Source organism: Mastigoproctus giganteus, chromosome 2, assembly GCF_048544385.1.
Source record: "Mastigoproctus giganteus isolate SK-2022 chromosome 2, ASM4854438v1, whole genome shotgun sequence".
NCBI classification, from domain to species: Eukaryota; Metazoa; Arthropoda; class Arachnida; order Uropygi; family Thelyphonidae; genus Mastigoproctus; species Mastigoproctus giganteus.
Window position 1 is genome coordinate 242387149 of NC_143576.1, and position 19850 is coordinate 242406998.

Consider the following 19850-nt stretch of genomic DNA (forward strand, 5'->3'; position numbering starts at 1 on the left):
ACATAGACATTATGGCCTAGCTCGCGACATTTCCTCAGCATGGTCCTGTATTTTTCCAACAAATCGTCAGATCGTGTACGTTTAATATCATTTGTTATTATCACATGAATAATAATATTTTCTTTACCCCCTTTAAAATCTGACAATCTGTAGTGACATCATCAATAGTTGCTCCCGGCAGACATACCCTGGTTCTGCTCCACCTATCTTTATTACAGAAAATATTCCCCGTTTCCCTGACAATGGAGTCTCCTAGTAAAACAATGTCCTTTTTAACCAGGGTAGTTTGCTCTTGGTTTTTCTGTTTTGAGGCTCGAATCGGGTGTGCATCACTTGGTAGATTGCTGGAGTTTTGAGTCCCTGACGAGCTCCCAGATGCATTATTTTCGAGGGCAAGCACTCGTTTTTTCAGGGACTCAAATTGTTCCATCAGTGCACCAAATTGTAATTTAAGATCAGTGCACTCCTTAAATCGATCACAAAGAAAAGAATCCCCAGGTGAGCTATGATTAGTCACCAGGTCGACCTTGGAAAACATTCCACAGGTTCCACAACGGATTAAATCATGACTCACCCGTAAATCGCCATCTGCTATTTCCGTGTGTGTCACGATACCCTGTGACGTGTTTAAGGCAGATCTCGTAACTACCATTATAAAATTAAATAAATATCAATGAAAGTAACTTTAAAAAATTATATCTATAATATTATTAAAATCAAACAGTTACAGGAAAACCTATAACAAAATAATCCAACAATATCTAAATAAATCAAATATTAAAAAGCACTATCCAAAAGTAAACCACTTAACTGAGGAGCCCTGTCTAAGCAGTTATATTAAAGGAGGCGGTAAAGGAAGTAAACAAATTCTTAGCCATAAATTATGAGGGCATCCTTGGACTCAGGGGAAGTCCCAGCAGACTGGAGATGTGAAAATCTATCTTTAATTCACAAAGGAGGATCAAAGGGTGACACGAGTAATTACAGATCTGTCATTATTATCAAAATTACTGTAACTCAGAGCGAAAACGGATACAAAATAGATTGTGACAAGTTTAATAATAGGAAATATACATTTATTAGAGTGGATACATACAAACAAAAAGCTTTCGGTTGTTTTATCAACCTTCCTCAGTTAAACTGACAGTTAAGAATGGAGCATGAGGGCAAACCACCGTTTCCTAACGAATGTATGCGACGTGCCTCTCAAAACTTCAGCTACAAGACTCTGAACATATGGATTGGCTGCCTTCATCGAGACTTGCAAAATGTTTCAACGAGTAAAGCAGCCCTGCTGATCAAACTTAGAAGGTTAGTTCCCGATCCTGTGTGCACCGATAATCTATACCTTGTGCTACCAAGCCGTCAGAGAATCTGAACGCTATTGTACACGTCAGAAATAAGTTCGATGCTTTATTTGGTGAGTCCCGTTAATTTCGTCATCAGCATAATACCCCTTCCACAAGTTGCACTGATTTTGTATTGAACTTGAGCAACAAACTCTATCGAGAGCAATAAGCTCTCAATTCCCGCTCTCATCAACATTCTAGAAAAATACTTTGGCATTACTGGAAGCCTGCTAAAAACCATCAACCGCATCCTTACACCAAGACAACTCATCATCAGCTATAAATCCTTCCAACGGGAGTGCAGTATAACGAGAGGAGTACCACAGGGAGGTGTCCTATCCTGTGTACTGTTCGCCACTGCCCTTGAACCCTTCCTCGCAAGGTATACTGATTTCTCATCGTATGCAGACGACCTCAAATTATACATAACATCTAAAGAAGCTGAACAAACTCACCTGACTAATCAGCGAGTCTCCGTCCTAATCGACAGCCTTGTAGCATATCTACTGCAAATAGGTCTGGAAATAAATGCATCAAAGTCAGCTCAACTTACCTTTACAAAAAAGAGAATAAAAAATGACATCACAGCCTATCACAATGGAGTGCAGATAAGGAAAGTGAAGTCTCACACCGACCTCGGCTTGACTTGGGACGAGGGCCTCACTTTTCAGAACCATTTCTCCACTATGAAAACTAAGACTTTCTCGGCGATGTGGGCAATTCGACAAGAGCTGACGGGGTTGCTACACGTCGATGTAGTCGGTGGATACGTCCAGCGGTGCCTACAACCTATCGCACTGTATGCATCACCAATCTGGTCTTCTGCCCCGACGTCGTACATAAATAGATTCCTCGCAGTCGAGTACTGGGTAATGCGATGGATGAACAGGGTCACGGGCAATGCTTTCACCATCTCCAGGGCTGTTTTATACACCAACTTAAATATCACTCCCTGGAGAGTTCACATTGCATCCAGGAATATTCTTCTTCTTTCTCAGATGCTTACCGGTGTGATTGACGCCCCCAGTCTTCGAGGACTTATCTTTACTCCACGTGCCGGACGCAGTAGTGACAGTCCCTACCTACCGTTGCATTCTACGCTATCCAACCTGTGCTGTCTGAAGAACTTCTTCCCAAACAACGCAGTGAACCTTTTCAATTCATTGACAATAGACCCTGTGAAATACTCCGAAAGCAAGCAGTACAGAGTGAAGAGCATCTCAGAAGCGCACTGCTTACTTCAACTATAATCTTGACAATGAGTGAATTTGTAAACAATATTGTAAATATGCACACTTGTGTAAATTATTGTAAATAATTGTATTCGTGCATTTTTGTACACTCTTTTTATATTGTAAATACTGTAAATAATTGTAATTTTTGCTTTTTGTACACCCTTCTTATATTGTATATAATTGCAATTCTTGCATTTTGTACACCCTTCTAGCCGGTTGGCTGTGTATAAGGGGTGAAAGCAAACACTTGCTATCTTTTAATAAACGGATTTTAATAATAATAATAATAATAATAATAATAAACAGTTATCTACAGAACAAGTAGACCTGTTGACTCTGATATGAAATTTACTGTTCTCCCAAGAAAACCACCAATCACTGATATTGCCTTAGGCGTAGAAGCGTGTTTAACACGTTTTCCTGAAGATGTGGCAAACACAATTCGCCTAAAAACTGCAGCAATTTTACACCATGCTCGCCCTGCTTCTTCCAATCTCAACCGCAAACAAATTTCTGCCCTTAAGACATTGAAACAAGACTCATACATCAACATCCTACCGGCAGATAAAGGACGTCGAACAGTCGTAATGAATCGCACAGATTACGAGACAAAAGCCTTGCTGCTCTTGCAGGACACTTCTGTTTACCAACTCTTAACCGTTCCTCCAATCAAAACTTTGGAACGATGGCAGTCGAAAGTGAACATCCTCGTCAACAGTTGGCTTAAACAGAAGAAAATAACAGATTTAACACGTAATTGCCTCCGTGCCTCCACTGCCAGATTCCACAATTCTACAGACTACCGAAGGTTCACAAAGAAGGTACACCGATAAGACCCATTGTCTCCTGTTGTGGCTCACCGAGTTATGAATTAGCGAAGTTTGTCTCGGGGCCCCTTTCTTCCCTAGTAGGCAAGACCACCAATACCGTCTCCAACAATAGTGAATTCATAGAACGGATCCGAACCATATCCATCTCACAAGATCAAATCATGGCATCATTTTATGTAGTTTCACTTTTCACCTCCATCCCAGTAGAACTTGCCATCATATGTACAAAGCAACTCTTAGATAACGACGAAACCCTTGGCAGCAGAACCAAACTAACACCAGACGATATCTCCACCGCCCTCAGACTGTGCTTAACAGGTGGTGCAATCATGTTCAACGACTCCATTTACCAACAAGTACACGGCACAGCAATGGGTTCCCCGGTTAGTTCGGTCACGGCAAACGTCCCGATGGAGGAATTAGAGGATCGTGCATTTATGAATGTACCAGATCCCATTACCTTTGGTGTCGCTACGTGGACGATGTGTTCGTGGTTATCCTCAGAAATTCAGGTGACCGAATCTTAGATCACCTCAATTCTCTGTCGCCTTTCATAAAATTCACCATCGAGCTAAAACAACACCATATCATACTTAGACACCCTTGTACGGCGCGAGGGCACGCGCTTGAAGACAACTGTCCATCGTAAATCAATGTGTGCTGGCCAATTTACCAACTTCCGGTCAGCACAAGCGCGTAGACATCTTCTTGCCACTGCACAGACCTTGCTAACTTGTGCCTGGATTCACTCTAGCTCTGTAAAAGAGAGGCACACCGAAATTTCTAAAGTCAAGGTGGATCTTACGAGGTGTGGCTATCCCATCAATACCCTTGATAAGTGTAACCTACAGACACATGGCCACGTAGCGACCAACAGCAACATCTAAGGTAATGACTCAACCGCGAGCGCTTTTATCCCATACTACTTAAACCTATCACAACAGGTTTGTAGAGTCTTAAGATCACATGGGATAAAATTCGTCCAACTCCCAGGCAGAAAGTTACGATCCCTCATCTCTAAAGTAAAACACCGGTCTCCACCTTACTACAAAGCGGATTGGTCTACCGCATCTCTTGCCGTGACTGCATTAGCTGCTACATCGGGGGAACTCGGAGACGGCTAGAAAAACGCCTTTCCGAACACGAAAGAGCAATCCGCTTAGCGGATGTGGAGCACTCAGCTATTGCCGAACACGTTTGGGCAACCCACCACGACATTGACCCACACCGCGATGTCGTGATTGTGGAAAGGTCCCGCCACTATCGACGACACGCCTGGTTGGAGTCGTTGAACATCAAATGCTCCAATACATCAGTCAACAGGAGCAGTGGATGTCGAGTCCACCCTATCATCGAAACGGCAATCCTGACTATTGGCAAACGCTGGCAACGTCCGCATACATCACAGCCACAGGCTTCAATATCCAACAATTAATCACGCACTTCACGTACAAGATTGGCAGTACACGCCCTCATGCTCCATTCTTAACTGTCAGTTTAACTGAGGAAGGTTGACAAAACAACCGAAAGCTTTTTGTTTGTAAGTATCTAATCTAATATATGTATATTTCCTATTATTAAACTTGTCATAATCTAGTTTGTATCCGTTTTCGCTCTGAATTACAGTAATTTTGGTAATAATGAATCCAGAGCGCACAGGCCTCTTTAATCGTACAGATCTGTCAGTTTGACTTCTGTTCCAGGGAAAATAATAGAGTCACTGTTTAAAGAAGCATTGCAGGATCATCTAGACAAGAAAACAGTAATAATTCAGACACAGCATGGGTTTGTTAAGTGGAAGTCTTGTCCGACCAATTTGATTGGATACTATGACATGGTCACAAAGGGACTGGATGCAAAAAATAATTTTGATATCATATACTTGGATATCAGGGAAGCTTTCGATACTGTTGCACATGGAAGACTACTGTACAAATTGGAGCAGTGTGGCATTAAAGGCAGGTTGTAACAATGGATAAAAGGATAGTTGAGTGGGAGAAGACAGAGTGGTAATCATTGGATACTGCACTTCTTGGTCTAATATTATTAGTGGGTCCCCCAGAGTTCGGTGTTGGGCCCATTGTTGTTTTGTATATTTATCAATGATATTGATGAAGGTATATCAAGTTTAATGTCAAAATTTTCAGATGATACAAAAGTTGGCAGGGTTGTTAATAATCGTAATGACAGTATGCTCCTGCAACAGAATCTAGAAAAATTGGACAGATGGGCTGAGAAGTGGCAACTGAAGTTTAGCATTTACAAATGCACAGTACTACATATGGGTAGCAGTAACCCCAGAGAAATGTACTAACTGGGTGGTATTTCACTCAGGGTTGTGGAAAATGAAAGAGACTTTGGGTAATTGTGCACTCATATATGATGTTTTCTGAGCAATGCAGACAAGCGGCCCGAGTAGGTCATGGAGTACTGTCAATGATATACAAGAATTTTGCAAGTACTGTTTGTTGTTATTTGGTTTTTTAGGAGCATTATCAACTAAGGCCATTCCCTTATGCGGTGGTCATTCCCCTGACCTTTCCGCATCCTCCGTATTTCGTGGTCACGGGCTCGAACCCCGGTCTAATCAAGAAGCGTGTACTATACACTGCTGCTCCTGTCCACCTGGCGACGGAGGCGCCTTGCGAGTACTGCGTACAGGGCTAGAAGCCTTATTTTAGGAAGGATGTACAGTTGCTATAACGAGTACAGAGAAGGGCAACAAGACTGGTGAAGGGAACAAACGGGTGCAAACGAAAGGCTTAAGTTCTGCAAATTGGAGCATCTGTTGACTAGGCACCTGCGAGGGGATCTGTTTTAGGTTTATAAGGCCTTGAATGGATTGAGCAGGCTCATTCCTGATGGGATTCTTCCTCTTGCTCAGATTACAGATCTAAGGACGAAAAGACAGTTATCGAATAGATATGCTGAAATTTGCTCCTAGCCAGCGGGTAGTTGATTGCTGGAACAAACTTCCATCTGTTGTTGTGGAAGTTGATAGCTTAAATAAATTCAAGACAAACATTTGAAACGAATGGATGCGAAGGTTTTTTTTTTCTTTTGGCTGATACTGTATAAGCTTGCTTTCCTGCATCATATGCTTAAACTAATGCAATGCTAAAAGCCTGTCAATTCCATGCTCTTCACTTATATTGGAGAATGTAGCGGCAGAGAGTGCCGAAAGTGAAGCTTTTGAAGATAACGCTGAAGTCTACACGCCTGAAGACATTTAGTTGAGCCCTCAACTGTTTTCACAGCATGAATTGAATGACCTGGTAAGAGATTTAAATTTACCAAAGCAATCAACAGAATTCCTTGGTTCTGGACTTACGTCTTCATATGCTAGAATCGGCCTCCGTGTCCAAGTGGTCAGGAGCGGGAGTGCAGTAGCACACGCTCTTTGAGTAGACCGGGGTTCAAGCCCCTGACTGCTAAATACAGTCAATCTGCCAACCGGCATTGGACCAGCGTGGCAGATTATAGTTCATTTCCCTCACCATGAATTGTTGAGGAGGCTTCCATCCTGTAGTGGGTTGATAATGGCTGCAGTTTACCTTGTTTTTTTATGCTAGAAGAAAAATCTTATAGCATATGGTGCTTTTTTTTTTTTTTTTTTTTCGTGGTACAAACACAGAAAACGAGAATTAGTCCCCTACTTTTCTGTGGACGATTCTGTGTTTTTGCAGTAATACAAATGACTTAATGAACTATTTAAGAATTAATTACAATCCTACACAGTAGAGACCTTTTATTGATTCATCGAAGAGAGGTCTCAAAGGTGTGTTCCTCCAAAATGGAAATAAATATGTGAAAATTCCGTTAGCTCACTCAGTGAATCTGAAAGAAACATGATAATTTGAAGATGTTGACAAATATTAAATATGAAGAACATGGTTGGTTGGTTTATTATGACTTTAAAGTGAGAGGCATATTACTTGGATATCAATCTGGCTACACAAAAATGCTTTGCTTTTAGTATGAGTGGGACAGTTGAGCAAGGAGTAAGCACTGAGATGTCAAGATCTGACCAAAATGGGGCGGTTTGCTGCCTGGATCAAAGAATATTGTTCATAAACCACTGGTAGACCGAAACTGTCCTCCTTTTACCCTTGCACATCAAACTGGGTTTGATGAAACAGTTTGTGAAAGGTCCCTGCTTCAGCTAGTTTTGTACTGAATTCTCATCGATTACCCAAGTAAAGCTAAAACAAGGTATTTTTGTTGGACCTCAAATCCGAAAACTGGTGAGAGACCGAGATTTTGAAGAAACGATGAATAAATGAATTTCAGTGTATTATATTAAATTTAGGAGAGGGAAAAACTTAAACTGTTTTTATTTAAATTTAAACTTGACTGTTTTTTTATTTAAATTTAAACTTGACTGTTTTTTTATTTAAATTTAAACTTGACTGTTTTTTTATTTAACATAATTATTAATAATTATGTTAAATAAAAGTTCGAGGAGATGCAGAATTTATTGTACATTCATAAGAACATTTTTAAAAGTTAGAAAGGATTCATACATACTTCACAGAACTTACCTGTAAACGCTCTGTAATTGTGCCACACTATCTCTAGACATCAGCGCATATCGAAAAAGATCCGAAAATGTGTTGATAGTCAGTCCAGTGCAATCCTGGACATAGTCCACATAAGGACACAATCCGTGATCTCTCCCCCTTTGAGTATTAATGGCGCAAATGTCCAGACCACTCCCATTTCCTCTTCGGTACATCGTATCCCTCATATCTTCAACAAAAAAATTGTCAAGCCTCTGTGAAGCATCCGTTAATAGTCCACCAATAATGTTGTCCATCATTCCTTCATGCAGTACAAATGTTTGAGAGAAAATGTCTCTCAAACGGTCGCCATTGTCACCTTGGAAGATAGGAACATAAGATATGAATTTAGTAATTTGGGAATGGAACCTGTAAGCAAAAGTCGCAAAGTCTGTCCAAATACGAGGGTCCTGATTAGCATCGTAGGCAGTGAAGCCTGAACTTTGCACCCGCAAGTCAAAAAGATCCATATCAATATTCCCGACAATTACAGGAAGATATTCCTTGTAGATTATCAACTGCAATAAAGCATCAACGATATGCCTGCAAAAAAAAAATATATATATATATTAGAAATCTCTAAGATCTTTTCTAAAACATTTTCGATCCATTTCTGTTTATCATATATGATATTATATTAAGGGTATTAACAACAAAAATTTTGGGATACATAAAGAATTGCTTAAATATTAAAAAAAAAAATAGCTTGCGTAAGATTCTGTAATGACACTTTTAAAATAGACTTATCCCGACTTTTATATGCAATATTAATGAACTACTAGGGGGCTTTGCCCTCTCCTCGTTGCTCTCGCTTCTTTTAATAAAATATAATAAAATACTTACAGAAGCTTTCGAATCTTTATGTGTGTCTCTTCCTCAGCTATGAATACATAAATACATTACTATATATATATATAATATCCGTGTAGATACACTGTAGACAACTCAAAGAAAAACTACGATCGTAGTGTGAAAGGCATCATTTCATCTGTAGCTCATATTGTGCTCATCTTTCACGAGTTACCACGCGTTGCACTACTTCTAATAAGTAACGCTTCACTGATATAGAAGACTATTGTGACTTATTCTCGGTGGGCACCACCACCAAGACGGCACCGTTTCAAAACCAGTTGGCTTTTCATCGGTGGGTGCCTTTCACACTACGCTTGTAGTTTTTCTTTAAGAGCTGTGTATGGTGTTTCTACACCGATATTATATACACGGGTGTTCAAAGAAAGTGCATCACTTAGGAATTTCGCATTTCTAATCCTTTTTCGCAATGGTATGTTACATTAATGACTAGCATCACATATAGAAATATAAACAAAAGATATTTATTAATAGTTAAGGCAAAGCTAAGTAATATTTGACAGGTGCTCTCAAAATATTTAAAAGTGAGCATTTGCACCAACCTTTATACAACAGCTTTTGTAAACAAGACAATTATGGCTGAAATGTTATCAGAAGCCCTCAATTTGCTTCAGTTTATCATTTTAAATGGAAAACAAAATGAAAAGTTCACCAGGTGCATACTAATATTTTGTTGAACCGCTTCTGGCCCTGATGGCAGCAGCACACCGTCGAGGCATTGACAAGATCAATTTCTGAAAATAATCAACTGATAGTATGTGGTTTCAAACACGAATTATGGATTCCTGAAGTTCATGAAGGATCTTTGGTTTCTTTCTGGCAACTGCAGATTCCACACGATGCCAACAGTTCTCTATTGGATTCAGGTCCGGGTTGTTTCCTGGCCAACTAAGAGTTGTAATGGACCTTTCTTCCAACCATTTTTCACCTGTAACAAATGTAAACATATTACCGTCGAACCTCTAATGCAGAAATGAAGCTAAAGTAACTACAGAAGTGCCCCCATTTGCTTTTTTCGTCCGATGACACGGAGCAGAGTCGTCCTGAAAGATGCAGTTACTTGGCAGGTTGAAATAGTCTTTAATGGTTGGCAGCAATTTGCCTTCCAATATAACCAGGTATCCGTTGGCATTTACGGAACCTTTTATAAACTGCAGGCGACCTACTCTGCGATATGAAATGCACCCTCATATCATTTGGCTGGTAGGGAATTTCACTGTAGACACCATACAGTCTGGATGGTATTCTTCACCATGTCTACGGCGAATCGTTTGTCTCCCATCAGAGCCATGCAGGTTGAATTCTTCTCATTCGAGGAAATACCTGACTTCTACTGTACGGGGTTTCATTTGACATGCTCCTTACACCAAATTAATGAAGCCTTTTTATCTTTTGTGTGAAGAGGGGCTTCTTAGGACGACGGGCTACAAGTCCATTTTTGAAGAGGCGTCTTCTGACTGTTACTGCACTTGCTACCACTCCTGTATGTTCTTCCCATTCTCTTTTCAGCTCATACGAACAATCTTTACGGTTTTTAAGGCATAAACGCTTCAAAACGCGGTCCTGCTTTGGCGTAGAGACTCGTTGGCGTCCGGTTCCTTTTTTTCCTATCAGCAGAACCAGTATTCTTGACTTTGGAAAGAAATCTACTCACTGTCGACTGATTACAAGACACTAATATGTGAGAGTAGAGAGCTCTGTGAAATGTCCAGATACAAGTATGGTCCTATGTCTGCGAAGTGTGTGTCTTGTTCTGTTGTATCTGGCCACTTAGCTACTAGGTAGCAGCGATCACCAGGATGGCTGCTTCCTAGTATAAGCAATATGAAGGGAAGAGCATCCTCACGTAAAGCTACAATAGCGCTATTTCTTCGTGGCTTCAACTGCACGTAATTCGCCATCCTGACACAAACAAGGAATGACTGCAACTCTTGCAGAGTGTGCTTATATAGCTGAAAGTAACGGCCGATGCAATATTACGTCATCACCTACGCGTGTCAATTTTATCTGATGCAATCTGTAAGAAATATTGCCATATGCTTACGTTATTCGGACGGCAATTACAATTTTAAGGGGAGATGCACTTTCTTTGAACACCAGTGTAGACATAGAATCTTAATTAAAACTTTATGCCTTGCTGCATTTAGTTTATTTAAAAAAATACTTTTCATATGGAAATCAAGAATGGTACCGCGTGGTCATGTTAGATAAACATAGCGTGTGACCACACTCAAGCAGAAGTTTGTTTTAGCACGGTAAAACAAGCTTCTGTTACGTATTACCACGTAACCCCGCATCTCTCTTCTCCTATTCGCTGAATAAAGATCATTAGCGGGAAAATGATTTTAATGTATAGAGAGAAAGATATATACCTAATCATGTTACAGTATAATAGAAAGCAACGTTGATGATACGATACCAACTGATCAGTTGAAATGGTCTGCGCGGTAGCACAGTGGTATCGTCACCGTCCTCCCCAAACCGGCTGGAAAAGCCCCAGGTTCGAATCCCATCGATGACTCTAGGAACTTTAGTGGGCTTTCTTCGCTACATGGATAGCAAGGTTCCCCCCCCCCCCCTGAAACTTGGGTTTGTTTTTTCGTCCAGCAAATAGGCAAATCGATCAGAGAACACACGCAATTTACAGACAAAATAAATATGGGTAGATGTAATCATTTACAGGGGATCCTAATATCATATATATATTTTTTTGACCAGTTCAAATATGTTTTTTCTCTCATTTATGCAAAAGACATTTCTGTACTATCTTTTTACAAATAGACATTATATACATGTGCCTCTCAGCGCATTTCGCCTATAGTCCTTATCGGTGCAAGTTTTTCATAATCTGCATCAGAGCCTGGACTCTTTGCAGTTTCTGTTTCGGCAGAAATTGAGCCTTGTTTTCATTGTGCAATGTAATGGACCTGCTCTGAGGAGATCAAGGGGATCAGCAAACCACATAAATTGCAGGGTTAAAAGTGAAAGATAAAGAAGAAATATTAGAAGGCATTCCCAGGAGCGAAAACAGAACAAAAGAAACCTAGTGAAGGGGGTTCCTAAAGAAGGCAGGGTTGGATACAATTCTGTGGGAAAAAGACAAAGTGAAAAAGCTAATGGGCGACACAAACATACCGCTAGCAGGAGAATCCTGTGTGAAGCAGATTCTTGACGTCATCAGTTAACCTTTTCCTGGGAGGATTCATGTGTTAGTATAGTGATCCTCTAGAGAGAATAGTTATACATAGGAAGACAGAAGAATTTCATAGAATAGCTTCGTGTGAAGAGGAGCTGGAATCCGACGCTGGTGAAGCAGCTAGCGTCACCAGCAGAGGGAACAAAGGTAGAAAGGGCAGCCATAGACAGCGAACCAGTGAAATCCCACACAAAGGAGACTTCTCGATAGGCAAGAATCGCTTCTAACCAAAAATGTAAATTTAGTACGTGTTATTGCTGCATACCTGATGAATTGTGGTAGTATTACTGCATTTAAGTATATTAGTTTAATGTAATATTCTCAATTATATTGAATTTAAACGTAAATCGTGCTCAAGAGTAGAGCAGTAAAGCAACGAGCTCAAAGTAGTCAGAGTGCTGTGACTTTGCGGAGAATGGAACAGACTATTATCCTACGAATCGCAGCCTAACGAAATGAAATACTTGTGCAATGTTTGCAGATTTTAGGAAAGGGAGATGATACAGCCAAGGAGAATGTCTTTTGTCCGTGTTCGGTGCAGAGAATTGAAGAAATTAGGGGCCAACTCCGCATTCTGATAGCCCCTTATGAGAGCTTGAAGGGTAGGGTGGATGCCCTCGGAGGAATTAAAATGAGGAACCTATCAAGCTTCCAGCTGCCCAATTCAATGCCAAAGCTCGCACTTGTACATCAGGCAACGCAGTGGCAACACCCAAGGCAGAATGAACTGGTCCCCCAGGAGGTAGCTATTGTTGAAAACTCTATTGTGAGGGCAACGGGGAATATATTGTTCAGATGGAATAGGATCAAGGTATTTATTTTAAATAATGATATTAGGGTCTCCCGTAAATGATTACATATATCAATACTGTTCAATTAAATAATTGAACAATATTGATTTTACGATTAAACCGTCTGTGTAAAAGAAATTGCTCTTTACTCTGTTTTTTTATTCAAAATTTTCAATGTATTTTAATACTAATCACTGCTTTGTATTGATTCTCTGTAATTCTCAACGTTCTCACCATTATCTAGGGTGACGGAAGGAAACCGAGCAGAGGACTTCCAAGTAAGTGTTGAATAGGAGGGACAGGCAATGAAAAATTAGTTTTATAGCAAGAATTCAAGCAAGGTATAGCGAAAGGTATTTGTTCAAGAAGAGATGGGGAATCGATACCGCTAATAGAGTTTATGATATTGTAGACAAAAAGAGACCCATGGAGTTGTCGTCTAGAGTAAAATGGAACAATTTTGAAACGACAACAAAGAGCTCCATAGTTTCGACGGTGAGGGCAAGGCAAGGCGATTTCGAGAGCATAAGAATTTAATGAATTTAATTTGTATTGTCTCAAGTCTATGAGAAAGATATTCCTGTTGTTGGGACCAAATAATATCGCAATAATCAAATATGGGAAGTACAAGATGCATATATAGAAGAATTATAACTTTGTCATTCATGAAAATCGAGAAAGAATGCTTAATTAATCCAAGAAGTTTGGAAGGTTGATATATTACATATCAACATGGGAAGAGGAATGAAAGTCTTCTCTAAATAGGACATCTAAGTATTTGAATGTATCATTACTTGAAATTAGAGAGTTTCCAATATAATAATCAGTAAAGATGGAGGGTCTAACTGTACGATTCGAGCAAAAGCGAAAAAATTTACATTTTAATTCATTTAGAAACAAGTTATTTTTATTGAACCAGGGTGAGAGGGAATCAAGACAGGACTGGAGTTCATCGCTGCCAGTTGAAGAATAAATAACTTTGTAAAGTTTAATATCATCTGCATAGATAATATTATACTTTGTAAAGTTTAATATCATCTACATGTTACATCACAATGTAATATAGTTTTCAGATAAAAAGACTAGTTATTTAGAAATTTAGAATTTGCCACTCAACATTAACTGACCAAAATGAAGTTGACAGATCATTAATGTAAACAATAAAAGAGTGGCCGAAGGGAGAGTGAGTCTTGATGAACACTTTGCATAACAGTAAACGGAGTTGATGCAGTACCATTAATTATTACGAATAGTTTACCATTTCTAGACAGGCTTCACTGGTAGCACAGTGGTATTGTCACTGTCCTCTCCATACCGGGTGGAAAAGCCCCGGTTCGAATCTCGTCGATGATAAGAGGAACTTTAATGAGCTTTTTTCACTCCGTGGCTGAGTTAGTCGGTCTCAGGCGTAAATAACAAATTTTTTTTCCCCAGAACCTGGGATTTTTTTTGTCCAGGAAAACAGGCAAATCGACCAGATAACACGCGCAATTTACAGACAAAATACACATGAGTATATGTAATCAATTACAGGTAATTGATTACATATTTAATGTAGTTTTAACACTAAAATAATAATTTGATGTCAAAGCTGTGAATCAAACAAATCCAGTAAATAAATCATAGACCATAAGACGACTGCGTGAAGAGAAGATCGATGTATGTGAACAGAATCAAATACGTGTGAAATATCAAGGAAAAGCGAATCGATTTGATTTCCTTTGTCCAAATTTGGTTGTAAGAAATGAGAGAAGGAGGCCAGATTTGAAACAGTTGATTTTCTGGAAAGAAAAGCATACTGGTAATTATTTATAAAAGGATGAAGGTAGGAACTAAGATATTTATAAAGAAGGAGTTCAAAAATTTTCGCAATTGTGTTCAGTATAGTAATAGGTCGGTAGTTATTAGGCATTGCTTTCTCACCCTGTTTTTCATATATCGGGATGATATAGGCCTCTTTGAACTCTGAAGGATAACAACCATGAAGAAGACAGTAATTCAAGAGATTTGTAACAATTGGAACTAAAGTCTAACTTCTTGGAAAACATAATCTACTTCTTGGAAAACATAATCTACTTCTTGGAAAATACTACTAATGGTATATTCTACTTGGAAAATACTGCTAATAATATATTCTACTTGTCAAATATTATTTTTAACTAAAATATAATCAAGCGCATAAAAGGACAATTGTAAAAATGACTCACTTGGTTTCTTGAAAGATTTTCTCCTTATCATAAGACGGCCTACGTTCTGCAAGTTCTCTGGCGTAACTGTTGTGCAACCGATGAAATATAGTGTGCACACTTGCAAGCATTCTCTGCTGGTTCACTCTTGAGTCACCTGTTCAGAAAAATAAAGGATGAGTTTGCAACATTGCCACTTTCAATGTAGCCGTAAACGTCTGCTGATACGTCACAATTTAATGTAGTTTTAAGATATATATAAAGACTAATTATTTAGAATTTAGAAATTTTATTGCAATAATAATAATACAAATCGATACATTCCAATATTGTCCTTTACGGCCACAAGGCCAGGGGTTAACAGTAATAGTACAATATGCAAGAGAAAAACATTGATAAATTAAACATAAGAAAATACATATGTGGGCGAATAAAAGAAAATACAGCTCAAAACTCAAAGTATAATGCAGTTTTATACAACACAATGTACAAAGAATATATAGGGGGAAAACTGAAAAGTTAGTAAGCCATCTTCATGTCATATTATATTGCTGGCTTACGGTATTAAGGGAAGCTTCGAGGAGAAGGATCAGGGACAGGGAAGTACAACTTAAGTATGCGGTGTCTGTATTCCCTGTCACAAGAAAATTTATTAAGGCCAACATCCAAAGAGTGGGCTCATGAGAGTATCTGAAAAGGCAGAAAACTGTCGAATAGATGGAGACAACTGAGATGTGGGCACAGAGTTGGATTCGCTCTGAGGAGGCTGAGGGACTCTCCAAGCGCACAAGTACCAGAATGGTGGTGCCGAAATCTTGCCAGTGATTATTTTTATAGTCGTAGTAAGGCGTTTCAACCTAATCAGCGTGGGGAGCCTGTGCAGTTTTATAAAACTGGCCATTTCAGCTGTTCGTAATTGTGGAGGAAGTTTGTTTGTTTATGGCCTATTTTAAGAGCCAAAACTGAGTAGAAAAATGGGATCGAATTGTGCTAGGGGCAAAAAATGCCCATAACTCTGTAGCATATAAAAGCGGAGATTATACTGTGGTTTTTATATATCTTCTGGTAGTTGTGACTTCATTAATATAATGAAAATGGTGTTTGGCCATCCACCGGAGTGGAGCTGCCTGAGTGAGCAGCATTTCCATGTGATTACCAAAGCAGAGCTTATGTAATCGGTATGCTTATTGACGATGGGGATAGGAGAATTACATAGTGTTGGCTGAATATAAGAAGGCGTTTTCTTTAATGAGAATATCATAAATTCAGACTTTTCTGGATTTACTTTTAGTCCGAACTGGTTGAGGTAGTTTGCAAATTCTAGGGGTATATTGTTAATTAACGCTGTTATCACAAGAAAATCATCATATGGAGAAATCAGTCTGAGGAGTTTCATATCTCCAACATAACATAAAATTAATATCACCAACATAACTCAACAAACTGGGAGATAAGCGGTGTAAACAAGAGCCCAGATAAGACGCCACCGGGTTTCACACCTGAAGAGATTTAAGAATATTGTAGTCCGTCTACGTTAAAGAATCTAATGTTATCTTAGTTACATTTTATAAATAAAATTTCTCTTTGTGTTCCGCGATGACCACATGGTCAACGAATGCATAAGATTGAGAGAATACAAGAAACAGTATCGTATTTAGCAGTTACAAGCTTGAACCTGAGCCACTCAAACACTTGTATTTATGCACCCTTTAGCCTGACCACACGGCTAATTAAGGCTACATTAGCCTTAATTTTTTTATTTAATTTTTTTTTTTTTGAGGATTTCATGGAAGTCAATACATGTAGTCGATATTCAATGGTTACAAGATCATTCGTAGAACCTGCTATTCGGTTGTAGAAGTATCTGTAGTTACAGTTCCGTGTGTAGAGCATGAATTCATATAGGGAAAGTCTTTCTTGACCAGTTTGGTTGATTATCACGAAGTCGTAGAACAGTTGGATTCAAGGAACAACTTAAAAACTGCATACCTAAATTTTAGTCAAGTTTTTGATACGTCCTAACGAATGGATTAGAGAGGGTAATCGTAAGTTGATATTCTTCAGAGTGAACTAACGTAGCATGTAGAATCAATAATCGCTGGTGAGACCCATGCTGTTTCTAAAATACAATGCAATTTAGCATGAATAGTTTGTTAGGCATTATTTAGTGTACGCTAAGCCAAATTTAAAATTTTCTTTTTATTTTAAAAAGAAAATTTTAAACTCTACGCTTAGCGTGAGATGGCAAAGCCAGCTATGCGTTTGAATATACTGTATTTTATGCGTTATTAAAGAAGGTTATTTTAAGTTTTCTTTTCTTTTTATCTTTTGAATCTGTCCAAATATGTTTTTTTTTTTTTGTTTTGGCGTAGGGTAAGGAAATTTTCTGAATTTATTCAGTTTGCAAATTGTGTTAGTGTAACGGGTAGTTTTTATTTTTATGAATAAGAAACCGTACCTGGTACCCAGGTAGAAGGTTGGAATACACTAAGCATATATATTTTCAATATCTGCTCAATTAATCATGTTTATACGTTATCTTATTCGTTGAGGTTAAAAATTTCGACTAGCGAGTTCCTCCTCCCTCACACAATTCGATTATTCAGCAATATGCTTGTTGAGCGTGGTTCGTTTGTCTTCAGAGCAGGTTGATCTTTCTAGTTATAATTTAAATTTTTCCGCTTTGTTTATTTCCCTTTATTCATTTTGTTATTATTTCTCCTCATATTTTGTAAGTTTTCTCTTTTAGTATATTTCATTATCCATCGTTATTAGCATTTATTTTGAAACTGTATCAGCCAGCCCTCGAGGATAGCAAAGTTGGTGGAATCGCTGTTTTCTCGCACCTGCTGAAAAAGACTTGAGTTCGAACCACGTCCATGACGTAAGGAATTTTTATGGGCCTCTTTTCACAACGTGGAAGAGTTAGTCGGTCTCAGTCGAGTGTAGCCTGGTTTTTTCTCCCGGAAACTCAGGTTTTTCGTCCAGAAAAACAGAAAATAATCACAGAACACGCGCAATTTACAGACATATTAAACACGGAGCAATATGACTTTAGTTGCTGATGTTCCTACAACAACAAGAATATATTTTTATTCCAAATTATTCACAATACTGTGTGCAACATTTATTGACATAGAACTTACCAGCCCGGAAGCAGATGTCACCTGTTGCCGGACGACTGCATCCATCATTGTTAATTTCCTCACTAAGGGGCAAAAGTTCACCATGTTCACTTTCTGTGACAACCAGCAAATATCCTGGAAAAATAAAGTTTAATCATTAGTTTTTTTTTTTTTTTTTTCAGTCTTTTTAAAATGTTTTGTCTCAGGTGTAGAAAGCAAGGCTTTTTTTCCCCCAGAAACTTGGGTCTTTTCGTCCAGAAAAACATGCTTTTACTGTGTACCCAGCAATTAACTTACATGATTCATTTAAGCTGATTGAAGATGCCGATTCTCTGAAAGCGCATTAACTGCATTCTACGTGTAAGCACCCATGGACAGGTTAGAAAATGACTGTCTATCCATATTGTAAAAATTTTACTCCAAACACGATTATTTATTTATTTTTTAATCATACCTACTCAAGTGAAGCCTACTCAATCCTACCAGCTGGATTGTTTGTTTTTTTCAGGTACAAGCCAGGCGAACGGGGAAGAAACAAAGATGATCATTGTGAAAGTTGTTGAGGCCATATAATGAATAAACAAATTTCCTCTTCATTCTCCGGACGACCACAAGTGGTGTCGATAGCCGCCAAGTGGCGTGTGGAAAATGCTTTACTGGCCCCTTTACCCTATGGCAGACCGGGATCTAATTCTGGCCACTCCACGATACTCAGGGAAGCTTAACCGCCTGTTATCTATGGAAGCTCCCACCGCTGTCTTATCCACGGTACTAACTCACCACTAACCTAATTGCTTTCAATAAAAAATATAACGCCGGTTGCAAAACCAACATCGGAAGATGCGCATTTAAACACCAGTATCTAATAATGATCTCTATATTTGGTCCCTGGAACAACTAACCTCCATATGCATTCCCTAAAGTACAGTAGCAAAGGTAAAGTGTGAATTTTCTTTTTCCCCCCAATATTTAACCTGTCCATGGTACATTTTTCTTATTAGAATCTCCCTTAAAAATTGGAATGTGGTTAATAAAGCAGATGGATATCTGCGCTCTATGAAAACATCAATAACCATCGGATTCTCGCAGGGACTTCAGCGATTTCGTCATACTCACAAAACTATAGTAGCAACCAATTCTCTCTTTCCCTCTCATCAAACTAGCTCATATGGCCAAATGTCATGCATCGAGTTGAAGTGGGCCCAGAGCGAAACTTTATCATTAAATTCCTTTTCAGATACTCGAAAATAAAATATTTACATAAAAACGAAAGGCAGTCCTATTTATAGAGGATGTGATTTATGAATAAATTAATTAATTATAACCATTAATGACATTTACTGTATAACAAATCCTTCAATAATATGCAATTCAATGATAGAATTTAAAAAAAAAAACGTTTATGTTTAATTAAAACAGAATTTCTTGGAATGGAGTAAACTAATTGTATTTTAATTAGCATTAGCATTAGTAGAGGCATACGATGCAAGAAAGCAAGCTTATGCAGCATCAGCCAAAATGAAAAAAAAAAAAAAAAAAAAAAAACCCGCTCCCATTTCACCCCATCCGTTCGTTCCATATACCTGTCCAGCTAAGCCTTTAAATTTATTTAGGCAATCAACTTCCACAAAAAAAAGATGGAAGTCTGTTCTGCCAATGAACTACCCCCTGGGTAAAGGTAAACTTCCGCACATCTATCCTACAACTGT

At 38.7% G+C, this 19850-nt stretch overlaps 1 protein-coding gene across 3 annotated transcripts in view; it reads right to left on the reverse strand.

Annotated features, from left to right (window-relative positions):
* The window catches only part of LOC150090315 (immunomodulatory peroxidase-like), a 196393-nt gene that overhangs the window by 38727 nt on the left and 137816 nt on the right, over window positions 1-19850 (reverse strand). For all 3 annotated transcript variants that reach the window (XM_090389799.1, XM_090389798.1, XM_090389797.1), the window contains exons 9-11: window positions 18163-18276; window positions 15038-15173; window positions 7956-8516 (exon numbers count right to left, since the gene is read on the reverse strand). In XM_090389799.1, coding sequence (XP_090245925.1) covers window positions 7956-8516; window positions 15038-15173; window positions 18163-18276 — 811 coding nt within the window. The remainder of the gene's footprint in view (window positions 1-7955; window positions 8517-15037; window positions 15174-18162; window positions 18277-19850) is intronic.